Source organism: Lutjanus erythropterus, chromosome 6 (assembly GCF_056507025.1).
Source record: "Lutjanus erythropterus isolate fLutEry1 chromosome 6, fLutEry1.hap2, whole genome shotgun sequence".
In the NCBI taxonomy this organism is placed as follows: domain Eukaryota; kingdom Metazoa; phylum Chordata; class Actinopteri; order Lutjaniformes; family Lutjanidae; genus Lutjanus; species Lutjanus erythropterus.
In genome coordinates, this window is record NC_139322.1 from 11,403,160 (window position 1) to 11,416,786 (window position 13,627).

Genomic DNA, 13,627 nt, shown 5'->3' on the forward strand with positions numbered 1-13,627 from the left:
AAATCAGTCACTGAACATTTTCAACAGTATACCAATTTCAGTCCATTCGCATAAAGAGGTTAAAGTAACTTCACCCCCAGATCCGAGCCTAACTCCAACCACTGCATAATTTTGAAAAATGCCCCCCCCCCCCCCCCCCCCCAAAAAAAAAGTGGGCAATGAGCCAAGGAGCAGGAAGGTGGATGTGTGAAGCAGGAGTTGCTCAGTGTGGTGGTAGCAAAAATATGGGAATGTCAATTTAATGAGAATCAATCAAATATAGATGATATTTTCTTATTTAAGCCCCCAGATTAAAACATTTTAACTCAAAAACATTATTGTCGCATGGGTATGCATTGAATAGGAATACATAAAATGTGGTATTAGGAATCAATTAATTGCTTTATTTTTAAATCTTTAGACACTTTTTTTTTTTATTCTTGTCTTTTTTCATGGAACATAAGCCATAAGCAGTTCGCCTAAAAAGAAGCCAGAACAGATCATTAAATTTTATGCATCAGAGGGTAATCTCTTGTTGCTTTTTGTGCATTTTGAAGTAGTCCAAAACTGGGATGGCAAGGAATCTTTTCAGGGTGCCAAAACAAAAACAACCTTTAAAAAAATGCAGGTTTTTTTTCTTTTTATTAATGAGGTAAGAAATGTTGATATTAACATCAGCATTAATGATTTCATCACAGTAGAGTCATATCATTTAGTTACAGCTCTTTAAAAAATATTGAAATATTTCTTTATTCCAAGAGTTGGTTCTACATTCAAAAACTGAGAAAAATGTGAAAAATGATTAAACACTTTAAGTGCTGCAACTAACGATTAATTGTTTGGTCTGAAGACTGTCAGAGAATGATGAAAAATGCTCATTACAATTTCCTAAAGCTCAAGGTGATGTCTTCAGACTGCACCCCACAGACACAGAGTTAATGATCACATAAGACAAAGAAAAGCTGCAAGACACAATTGAGATTTTAGAACCAAAGGGTGCTTTTTTTTGGACATTTTTCCTTGAAAAATGATTCAAACTGCTAAACAATGCAGATATATGTTGAGTATGTCATCTAGTCTGGATGCTGTGAAATAATACTGAATAACTGTGGTTTGAGTGCATGCAGGTTGTTGCAGCACTGTATACCTGAGGTCTTTTGTCTGACTGCAGTGGCAGATCATGTTTATAGAGAATACTGGTGTCAGCTGCAACACAAGCACCTTATGGGTTTATAAAAGAAGCTACGCTTATTATATCAGTGAATGCACACAAACAGTTTCATTCATCAGCAAAGGTGAATCAATCAATCCTATATGTGCATGATATGATGTCCCTGATTAAGAGGAGGGGCTCTCTATAATATCCACCATTATCATTATTATTATCATTACATGACTCTTATAGCACTGCTAATTGTAAACAATAACTTAAACTTGAATGTTTGCAAAGCCAAGCATACATTGCCTTGGACCGCATTACAGCTCAGTGCAGAATCTTGTCACTACGACAACAATCACAATGCATAATTGCGTTAAGTAAATGTTGAGCAAACTGCTTAGAATTCAGCTGCTTTCAACTAGCACAGCGTGTGGCATTCATACAAGTCGGATGCCTCAGAAGGGATGATTTGCAGCTGCTAGTAGTGGTGTTATTATAAAATGTCTCGTCACCGCAAAGGTAAAATGCAGAAGTGTCTGAGTGAACTCTGGAGATAAAAGAAAGCCAATCAGGGTGGGTCCGAGTGGAATATTATTCATACGAAGAGGACAACTGATGAAGTGGTAATAACAGTAAACATTCTGTTCTGTTAGTGGCGACCATTTGCTTCAAGGCAGAGAGAGTCTCCAATGTTTCCCATCATTACTATAAGCGGAGTTCCCTCCACAGGAGCACTCAGTTTAGAGAGACAAACAAAAGCATGATGTAAATACTCTCAACAGTGAAGAAGCTCCTCTTCTCTTCTCTCTCCCCTTTCTCCCCATGATTAGCATTTCAAACAGTCCTTGTTTTGCATCAGAGCTTCATGCTTGTGTGCATGCCATCACAGCCTTGCAGGTGGTGGCCTGTCCAACCAGTCGAAAAACAGCCTTTGTGTGTGTGTGTGTGTGTGTGTGTTTGTGTTTGTTTGTGAGAGTTCCTCTTTGTGGTAAGGAGTAGTCCAAAGGGATCTGACCTCTTTACAAAGCTCACAGTGAGTCTACAGGACAGCATTGTCTACAAATGCTACATAATCATAAATTTCTCAGTATTTGTGGTCTTCTGCTTTGATCGGTGGAGAGAGTCACAAGCCAATGACTGGATTCACATTCTGCTTTCTCCTGAAAATCCACAAAATCTCTTTTTAAGTGTCTGCCAGCAGGCCCATCCAAACTTTGATTGAGTGCATCACAGTGTGCTCAGCATATCAAGCACTGAAACAATGATACAGACTTTTGCAGTAGCTGCCTGGTTTGACTGTGGAAAGAGGTGCTGCGTCAATTTATCTTAAGTCAAATTGCTAATAGATTGTCCACTCCATGGGATTGACCCCAACTAAAATTGTGATCAAGCCAAAAGAAATTAAAATAATGAGTTCCTGCAGTTTAAAGCTCAGCCAGGAGATATCTAATTAAATCTATATTGTTCTTTGCTCTATCTGATGGAGCGTTCACTGTCCTCAGAGCCCAGTGTTAGTTAAAGGTGACTGCTGCAGACTTGTGCTGATTGGATGTAGCTTTGGTCTTGCTACCGTGCCACCTGAAAAAAAAAAGAAAAAAAAGAAAAACATGTGAAGTTGCAAAATTTAATAAGTCTGATTTTGTTTCCATTCCATTTCCATCACAGTTATTTCAATGTAATTCACACACGATAAAGCTAAGGAATATGATAAAAAGTTGATCAGCAATTGTCCAATTAGCAGCTGCAACTACAGCGAAGAGATGCTCCCTATCTGTGGAGGGTTGTGGCTTTTTAAGCCTTTAAACTAAAGACAAACCAGAGCAAAACTGTATGGATCAAAGCATGTTTATCTGCTTTAATGTAAAATGTGATTGTTAATATTCTCGGGTAACCACCTCACTGCATACAGTAGTAGACTAACTGAGTGCTATTTCAAAAAACAAGAGGCACTTTAGGAAACTACAGTATTTTGTGGTGTGAGCCATGATGCTAGCATATCACAGTTTGGAATAACATCAGTGGCTCTGTCCTGTTCTTTATTTGGTTCGGGAAAGTTTACACATTCCAACCAAACGTGTTAGATTGCATTACATTCACCAAAATCATATTCTCTTTAAAACTGAAGCATAAAGTTTCAAGCATAAAGTCGACCAGTGCGTCGCTTGTCCAAGTGTGTTTTTCTAAAGTGAGCAGAAACCACCCAAGGGTTATGTAAAAATGAATAGCATTTTAATAACATTTCGATTTATAATAATAAACATAAAAATAAAATAAAAATTGCTCTACCCTGCAGTACACAAACAGTGCTGCTCCTTGGTTTTCATTTTCTACAAAAGTTATTCAGGGTTTCTCTCTTTTTTTTTTTTTTAACTTAAGGCCCATTTCAAAAATTTCTGAACTTTCCAAATAAATTTGAAAAACCATAGCATGGCAGCAAAGGGGGAAATAAACTGGGCTGTGATGGGATTTCACCACATTCAACACACTGTTCTTCATCAGTTCCTGACATTTTGAAACCAGATTTAATATATTCAGGTTCATATTTCCTCACCGCACACTTTGGAGCCTTTACTAGCACAGGATGGTCTCACACATCACTTTTTCATTTCCAGAACTACTAGATGGCGCTCTGAAGTAGCTGCCTGCTGAGAATGACTGTTACATGCTGAGTTTTGGCTTTGGAAATGTAGCTTTACCCTGAGATTTTTAGCATTATGTTATGTGCCCTATGTAGCTTAAGAGCCCCTTTACACTTGCGAAAGTTGTCAGGTCAAACAGCAATCAGCTGCTTTTGTTTACTTCTGTGCAAAATCAAATTTTAATAAGTAAATCTGCCTCTGTTGTGACAATAGGGCAGTTTTTCCTTGCCACTGCTGCCAAGTGTTTGCTCATGGTGGGAGTTGTTGGCCCATCGTCAAATGGTGGAAAGGGTTAAAGTTTGAGGTACTTGTATTTTACTTGAGTATTTCCATTTCTTGCTAAAATATGCATATAAATTTATTCTACAAGTTTTTCTAGTTAGCCTACTAGTTACTTAGCAGATTCAAACCTGACAATAAAAAATATAATTAACAAATAAATGATTATGTATTCTTAAAGGGTAAGATAAGACTTTATTAATTCCAGGGGAAATCCATAAGCTGCCCATCAGTACATAAAATAATTACCATTGCAGAAAAATGTTTTCCATATGTAATCACATGTAGGAAACTTTTTTTCATTTTGAGTACTTCTACTCTCGGTACTTTAAGCATATTTTGATGCTTATACATTTGTACATTTACTTCAGTAAAATTCTGAATGCAGGACTTTAATTTGTAACAGAGTTGCTCCACACTGTGGTATTGCCACTTTTACTTAAAGCTGCTACAAGCAACTCTGGAGAAAGATATGTGATTGTTGAGTCTCTTTCTCGGGTTGATAAATACCGACGTTTCTGGGTTGGTGTCTCGACCCGAGTCACAATCAGCTATCTTTCTCCAGAATTGCTTGGAGCAGCTTTAAGTAAAATATCTTCTTCTACCAGTGTTTAATTCAATTGTTCAATAATATAATCTGATGGACCACATGACTGCTGGGTATCTTTTAATCAGCGGCTGCGTGCTGCCAGCGTTAACTTGCCCCTTTTTCTCTGTGAAATGTTTCCCTGCAGGAATCATGCATATAAAACAGTTCAACAAAAAGACAACTTAGAAGAAAGTGCATTTCTAAATGTAATGGGGTTTCCTTTGGCCGTCAGATTTAATTACATGGGTTTTAGTGTTCGGTATTAGTTTACAGCTTATTTCATGTTTGTCCTCTTGGCCCCGTCATTCACCAGATTATAGAATTAGGTTTTCTGAGCCCACTGTGCCTGGTGGAGAGCAAGAGGGTTGATATGGCCAATGGGAGCAGTGATTACGCTTGATTGTAGAATCCTTCTGCATCAAAGGAAGAGAGCTTACTAAAATAAAGCTTTGTGATGAGGATTCACAAGTCTGTCGGCCGCTGTTTTGCATAAGAGTAATGCAATAAAAAAGGAGGAGGATTTACCGTTTGGCTGCATTTAAGTGTCTATAAATACCATGTCTTGAACTAAAGCCATTTTGTGTTACATCTTTTGTACAGTGTAGGTGCCGCTGTGACTAATGCAGGCCATCTCCTCACCTTTGTGGTCTTTACTTTGTTCCCAGAGATGCATGACCAACCTGTGAGGTCAGGGAGAACTCGGCACTCCTCCCCCTCAAGACACGGCTCCATTTTACACCACCACTTCTGACGCACAATAGAGGCTGGAGAAAAACACCACAGCAGAAGGTCATTTTTTAGACAGAGGGACTTCATGAAAGACTTGTTTGGGGGCAAAAAATCAGATGTCACACTCTCTGGTCCTTGAAAATCTCAGCATCAGTGGTAAAGCTGACTAACCTGACTCTACTTTAACAAATAACATATTCATGTCATGCCGGAAATTTCCAGTATGGAGAGGTAGAGGAGGGTTTCAGTAATATTACCCTCAACACAAGAGGGCAGAGCCCTTGTTGTCCCTGCCACCTGTCCTGGGAAGCAGGAGCACTTGACTGTTTGAGAGCGTTCTTCAATCTTGTTCTTATTGCAGCAACGATGAGCAGCAACCACTTCACAAGTCCCTGTCCTCTCTTGCTTCGACCCTGAGGAAGAGAATTTAGAGGAAAAGGTGACATTTTTTATAGTATTTTTGTGTAAAGGTAGAGGTAGCCTGAGTGACCTCACTCTCTCTAAATGTCGGTAATATAGTCAAAATGCAGTGATTTCTTGTCTTTATTAGATAGCTAAAAATATTAGATAGTTAAATGTACCGAAATACTAAAGAGCAGTCTTTTTCACACTCATTCAGATGACCAAGGAAGCACAGCAATTACTTCTGCTCTAATTTTGATGTTTGCAAAGCTACAGCACCACCAAGTGGATAAAAGCAGAATAAACGGCATGAGAAGAAACATCTGTCCTACATCTGCTTCTGCATCATTTAACAGAAATACAAATTAAAGGAATTGAATTTGTGACTATCACATTGATGATTCATGCTTAAGCTGAATTTTAAATTAAATATGTGCAGCAAAGCTGAAGTAAAAACATAAGGAGAAAAATCCATGCATGCATATGGCTAATTTAAAACTGAGGTGTCTGTCTGGCTGCAATACCAACAACACCTGCAAGATAAGATGGTTAAGTCATAATTAAAGCGTTGTCTAAAGGAGAAATCTGTAATAAAATCGCTGTAATAAATCATAAAATAGCCATGATGTCTCAGCAGAGATCAAGGAAACATGAAACGCTTCAGCTGCGGTGTCCCCCTTTGAAATTTCTATTCCGGACCGGAACAACTGTTTTATATGTCCGCTTCACGTTAATCACAGTTCAAATTAATGTTGAATTTTCTCCGAATGAGTTAGTGTCTCTTCATCATTTCGAAGAAGTCATTAAAATCTTGTAGAAGGCGCAAATGTTTGTAACTGTTGAACTGAGGGAGCTCAGCAGGCAGTGAGACAGGCAGCCATTTAACTCATTGTTCAGAGTGTGAATTTTCAGAGCAGTGGGTTTTCAGAATAATAGGCTTGACTGCTTAACTTACATTGACAGACAACTGGCAGTTATAATCAGCTGATCAACTTAAAACAGAGAACTCATCGTCACTTGTTATTGCCAGTTCATGATGTTGCATGCATCTTGCACGTGCAAGCTTGTCTGTGCTTGTCTGTGCTGTTTCTGGGGAGGAGGGGTTGGCAGGGAACAACTTCAACCACAGACTGTATATTAAACAGAAATTCAACCTATTTAATATACAGTATATGGCTCCAACTCTCTATTTGGACTTATGCATTCATTTTTGCATGCGCAATGGCTACATATTTCTCCTTTAAAATTGGACTACAGTCAAAAAATTAATCATAAGTATTCAAAACAAAGACAAATCTCAGATTTCTATTTGGAGCTATCCATGCAAGGGTGTGACACTGATGGCAAATGTGTGCACAGTACATTTAAGTGCTGTTCTGCAAGTACTATTTAGAGGTACATCAACTCAGTAGGTGATTTGAGATGCACTGCCATACCCTTTGTCAGCAAAATGACCAAAATACAGGTGCTTGTTAACCTGGTGTCACCTCTCTCAGTCCCCTAGTGGCAGAGAGAGTGGAGGGGGTTGTTTAGTTGAAGATGTTAGTCCCGTCTAGTCTTGATCCTTTATCTAACTAAGGTTTGTGCAAATTAGAATCTGTGGCCCAGACCGTGGCTCTGAAATACCAGCAGCCTAACTGTGCTGTACAATGATAAAACCATGGCTCTGTCCATGGTGCTGAAACTGCAGAATTTCTCTCAGTCCTGCCTTTCTGTTCATTTTGTCTTGGATCTATAATATTCTCTAAACGATATGGAGGGTTATATAAAAGAACCAGCCTTCTCATTATTAGGGTGCTGCTATTGGTGCTCCCCTTTGTTAAAACTTGGCAAATCACCTACTGCATCTATTCTACGACATTTCAGGTGGAAATTCTGTACTTTTTACTCCACTACATTTACTTCATCTTTCAGCAGAGGTGTAGTCAGAAATTTGAGGTCTTTAGACTCAACTTGACAAAATCATAAAAGGCTGGCAACTCAACTTAGACATTAATATATAGTATATAAGAACATTTTTCTACAGAACCAGCACTTTTGCTTCTGATACTTTATGATATTTAACATCATTACATTAAAATGTATAAAAACAAGTAGACCTACTTTATATATTTTGTTAAGTTGTGTATTTAGAGTATCCCAAATATTTGCAACAATGTTCAAACCCAGAGGATCCATAATTTTATAAATGGGGCCTTCTCTCTCAGTCACGTCAGATAGATTATAATCAGCTCCCATGACCATCTTCAACACATCAGCAACTCCCATCATCCCTCGCTACTACATGATGTCATCAAGCTGTCTCTTGTTATTGTTTTGATGTGAAACAAGATCCCAGCAGAAATTAAATACTGTGTGTTGAAGTCAGTTTTGCCAATAATATTTCTGTGTTTTTACTGAAGTAGGATTTTAAATCAATGTTGTTAATTTGTAATGAATTATTTTCATTTTTTATTGGCACTTTGATTTAACTAAAGGACTTTATTACGTCTTCTATCCCTGCAATATGTAACATCATGCTGGATATAATTACATTCAGCTAACCGAGTAGCAACAGTCAAAGTGCGTGGCCAATCAAATCCTTTTTACAGCATCTTAACATGAGCATGGATTATCTGTCTGAGTAAACATGAAAAGCTACATCCTCCATATTCATCATCTCTGTTTCTAATGAGAAGCGCAGTGAGTTTCAGGTTCTTGTTGCTTGATCTGAACTCTCCACCAGGCGACTGGGCTGGTGACCAAGAGCTATAATGAGTCCCTCAGGGGGTGTGACTGGTCTGACTGGGTCTGACTCCTACCTGTCTGTCCTCGGGAGCTTTGGTTGCCAGTGGACACTGGCTGGCTGCAGAAGACTACTATACAAAGAAGCAGGAGGCCCCAGTGTAATGGTCGAGCCAGCATGTTGAGCTTCATCTTGCCTGCACAGAAAAAGAGATTCATGTATCCTCAGAATTAGGTCAAGAGTTTTCTCTAAAACGCGTGACCGTAAAGTCAAATAATATAAATGCTTCTGATGTGTCCTGAGTCTTGATATGTGGTGCATAAGATCATTGCATCTATTTGCTCAATTATGACTCTCACATCACTGAGATAAGCCAAGCCAAGGCAAATCAAAGAAATGCCAATAAAAGCCCAATCAGAAGCGACTCTGAAGGCAGATGAGAGTGTGTCCTTACACTCACTCCTGACTCATATTATCCCCTCAGCTGTAAACATCTCGAGATTCAAAGCTAAACTCTCCCTCCAAAACAAGTTGTATTCCACGTGAGTCACCGAAAAAACTGGGACATGCACTTTTATGTCAGACTACAGTGAAAACTAATGCAAGAAAAGAAGATGTCACAAGTAAAAGGATTAAAACTGATTGATTCAAGTTTTTTTTTAAGGCGTTTTCATTCACCGCTTAACCGCATGGATATATGAATTTCAGGTCAGTCTGTAGTGATTGTTTTCATTATTGATTAATCTGCAGATTATTTTCTTGATTAATTGTTCACACTGGGTTGTACCAGCAAAGATTCATTTGTAATCAAAGAATAACTCTTATCAGAGTTCAGCAAAGCTAGATTTAAAATGAGTAAATCCAAATTAAAACATAAACAGAGCTTTGTTGTTCAATTAAAAACTAATCTCCATTAATTACATCCAAGTTTATTGACGTGAACCAAAATTAAATGGAGGTTTAATCAAACACGGCTGTTGTTAAAACTAAAATAAATAAATAAATTTGAATGCTGTGTCTTTTGGTAGCTAAAAGGTTGACAAAGCATTTTATTGTTTGCTAGGTAGCTAAAAGTTAGTTAACCAAGTTAGCTTGCTCATTGTGGTTTGTTAGAGAAGCTCTAACATTTCCTCCTTTGAGAAAAACTTGAATTGTTATAGCAATATGGCCAAATAATAGAGGATTAAAAAACAGACAACAGCACTCCAGACTAAGAAAGAAAGACACTGTCTGGCAGAAATTTGCAGACTGTTTTAAATTATCAAGTGAAGTCAAAGAATGAAGAGACACATCATAAAACTCAGTTGGGGTGAGTCTGTCCCTAAACTTTGTTCAAGGAACTTAGTTATTCTTCTGAACCAATCTCAAAAGGTAGCCATTTTGAAAGTTAAGCCTTCCAGATGTAAGCTTTAAGTTTAATCTGAATTTTAAGATACTTTAAAAGTTTGGTGCAACCTAATTTAAATAACGTGGGTTTAAAAATGAACCCTTGTAGGTGCAACCCAGCCTTAGTCTATAAAGTAAATGTGCCTCACAATTTCCCAGAGCCCAAGCTTCACATTACTTTGTTTGGAGTCCAAAACTTGAAGATATTTAACATACAATCATGTAAAAGCAAATGTTAACACTTAGAGGCTGGAACCAGCAAGTGTTTGGCATTTTTTGCTTGAGAAAAATGACCATTAATCAATTATCAAAACAGTGGACAATTAATTTTCTGTTGATTGACTAATTAAAATCAATTCATCAAATTTCTAAATTCAAATAAAGATTTAAACATTTTTATTCAATGCTAAAACCAGCCTTCATCATTAATCAAAACCTAATTACCCACGAGCATAACTTTTTGTGCCAAAAAATCATGCCATTAGAAATTATTACTGTGCACATATAGGTCCAGGCAATAAAGACAAAATCAAACACATTAAAATATAATAAATATGATATTTGTGACCAACAAGTGGATAAAGGCAAATAATAGAACAGTCAGCTAAGTTCAAAAAGTTACATCATTTTACTAGAATTCAACCTTAAAAAACAGGAAAAGACAACATTTATGCTATATCACATTATCTAAAATCTAAGACAATATCTAGTCTTATAGCACAGCATTGATATCTATGTAGGCCTATTGTAAAGCCCTAAATACATGCTATGTTGTGCACCATAATCATCATCAATAAAAGTGAGTCTGTCTGCCTTCCAGATCAAATAATCAAAATAAAATACATACTGCAGAAACAAAATAATATGTTGAACTAAAAGTCATAAATCAAGCCACTGTTGACCTTTCAGTGACTGAAATGAATATTTAAATATCCAGCCACTTACCTCTGCTCAGGTTAATGATAAACACGATGAGCCGCTGCTGGAGCCTCCATCAGTGTTTGGCTCAACATCATAAAACACCAAACCGTCTCAGCAAGGATGAAAAAAAATTAAAAAAAGTTTGCAGCAGACAGGATCCTCCAGTTTCTCAAGTTTTTTCTCCCTGAAATCAGAGAATGAGCGAGAAAAAAAAAAAAAAGATGTCGAGACCACCCGGCTGCTGCTAAATAACGCTTCAGCTGATAGAGATAACAGCTCAACAACAACAGCTCAAAGAGAACCTGCGGGTTTCACACATCGGCTCCTCTCCCTGGAGTTACTGTACCTCTCATCCAGGCAGGCAGGATGAGATGTGAGAGATGCGCTGGTCTGTGTGTGAACACTGTGGGATCACTGCAGAGCCTGGCTGACTCTCCCGTCGGGGAAAATTAAAACTTAATCAAGACAGAAACCATCTGTCTGCTGGACAATACGCGGCCACTTTCATTAAGCGCACTAAGAAGCTTAAAGCGAGTATTGACATCCTGTCCGCGGTGGACGGAGGACAGAAACTGCATCTGAGGGCCAAAGTGCTGCTGTTTGCTCTCTTCTCACGAGATGTTCTGTTTTCCGTCTGCGCTGTCACTTTGCCAGGGAGATAAGGTGCGATTTTTACACCTGTTAGTTTGCCTCGTAAAACTCACTTGAAATTCACTAATTAAACACATCACACCGCTCAAAGTAAGCCGTCAAACTGAGACATACATATTTAATTAGTCCTCACCAGAAGAGAAAACTATCCCCAAAAGTAATCAGATATTTTGGATTGCTCAGTGGTTCACATGAAAGAAACGGCATTTCATTTTTGCATTTGATATCACTCCTGTTTACCGAGTAAAGCTGAGCTGGGCTGACAGATTATGTACTGATCCTCTATTCTAACTCTCAAAAGAAAGTTGGGATGCACCTGAATCTGAGTATGTTATTCAGAAAAGCACAGATAATGAAATGGAAACAGATATTACAGTAATGTTTACATATAAATGTTGAAACAGAAATAATTCTACGTATTCTAAGTTGATGGGGGGGCAAGCTGGTAGGATAACAGAGACACAGATGAATAAATGTTTATTTCTTTTGTGTTTTTTACTCACAAAAAGCCGAGAAAAAAAAGTAACAAAACAGTTGTGGTGATATATCTGCATCCATAAAAGAGGTCATCATAAAAGAACAGAACTGAAGCACTAATAGAAGAATTAAGACAAGAGGGGAGACTTAAATAGTGGCTGATCGGGACACTATAACACAATCAGGGGGGAGGTAGACTAAGACAAAACATGTGCACAAACTGCATTAACTACAAAACATGTCAGCATGTGTTAACTAAAATTATCTCAGGGAAATGAGACCACTGGAACAATGATATTTAAACAGTTGTCCAGAGAATGATGGCAAAAGCCATCTACAAGACACTGCTCCTCCCCATGATGCAGGAGGAACATGGTGCAATCCAATTAGCAATGGCACTATTTCAGCAGGTCTGCAGCAGCTGGGGCTGCTTTTGATGGACAGCCAGATGAGTGCAGCAGTGACTCCCAGGGACTAACATAAAATGACTGACAGACAGTTAACTAATGTGTGCACTCCAAATAACTATTTGTGTTGTCAAAAAATGCTGATATAAAGGTTGAGTATGTTAAATGAAACCAAAATACACGTGTCTAGTTATTTATGTGTTTGCATATGAATGTGCATATTGATTGTGGTGCTAAAAACTAAACCTTAAGTAAATGAAACAAAGAGTCACCATCGTAGTTTAGTGCTACGGCTCCTGAAAGCTGGAACATTCATATTTCTTGCACTAGTGAGCATCTTCAACTGCCTTTGCACAACTGTGTTTTTTTCCAGATGATCCCTCCGCTTTGCTTCACAATAACGATCTGCTCACTGTACATTATCCCTTACTTGACAAGATGGACTAAATTATGCACAAAAACATTTGTAAGATGTGGGGTCTGTGCTCTCATATGTGTAGTATTTTACACAAATGGGCTTACAAACATCAAATAAACTTACATTTTATTGAATGTGTGTATCAATTAGTGTAGTTTGACTAATTTTTCAGGTTTTATAAATTAAACTAGTCGGTACTTCACCACTCAGTCCCACCATTTTTTGTGTCATGGAGCTGATCCATGAGTTTGCTGAAGCCACGCCCATCCACCTGAAACACCAAGTTTTTAGGGAGTTTCCACTTTATACGATAGCGATGCGTAAACTTGAAGCTTCCAGTGCGCATCCACTGAGAACAGACTTCACAGTGAAGTAGGAGACATTATGCGTCCAGTAGAAAAACTTGGAACAGAATTTGCATATTCATAGATTCTGGATTTTTTTAATGAGGCAGAGTATTTGCCTTTTTATGGATGTTAATGTGAAAATTATTCTAATTTTTGTAAAAAAAAAAAAAAAAAAAAAAAAAAAAAAAAAACCATAACAGGTGCCCGCTTGTTGTTCTAAGCAGGCTTTTTGAAATGTATTAATACATGCCTGCAGGGCGCCTTTAATAAGGAAACACCATTTCTCAGTGCAATCTTAGGACTTCTTACAAAGTCTCCTAGTTTTTAATGGTGTGTTTTTATGTGTTGTGGGTGTAATCAAATTGCATTTGATGCACTTATGAGTTATAAAGAGGAACAAGAAGGGAACAAGATTTCTGCATGTTTCAACAAGTTAAATTTAAGAGTTTTTATAAGACCACTGCAATTTCATATCCATACTGGTAAAAAAGTACATGCAGTTTGCATTTGTGTTTATTG

General features: G+C 37.8%; 1 protein-coding gene across 1 annotated transcript; it reads right to left on the reverse strand.

Moving 5' to 3' along the window:
* Positions 1–226: 226 nt before the first annotated feature.
* On the reverse strand, positions 227–11,301 carry LOC146324931 (chemokine-like protein TAFA-4). The gene is made up of 5 exons (XM_084719971.1): positions 10,833–11,301; positions 8,578–8,697; positions 5,632–5,787; positions 5,285–5,409; positions 227–2,716 (listed from the first exon to the last, which is right to left on the reverse strand). Exons 2-5 carry the CDS (start codon positions 8,690–8,692, stop codon positions 2,705–2,707), a joined length of 408 nt encoding a protein of 135 aa, XP_084576097.1. The 5' UTR covers positions 8,693–8,697; positions 10,833–11,301; the 3' UTR covers positions 227–2,704.
* Between the last annotated feature and the right edge of the window lie 2,326 nt (positions 11,302–13,627).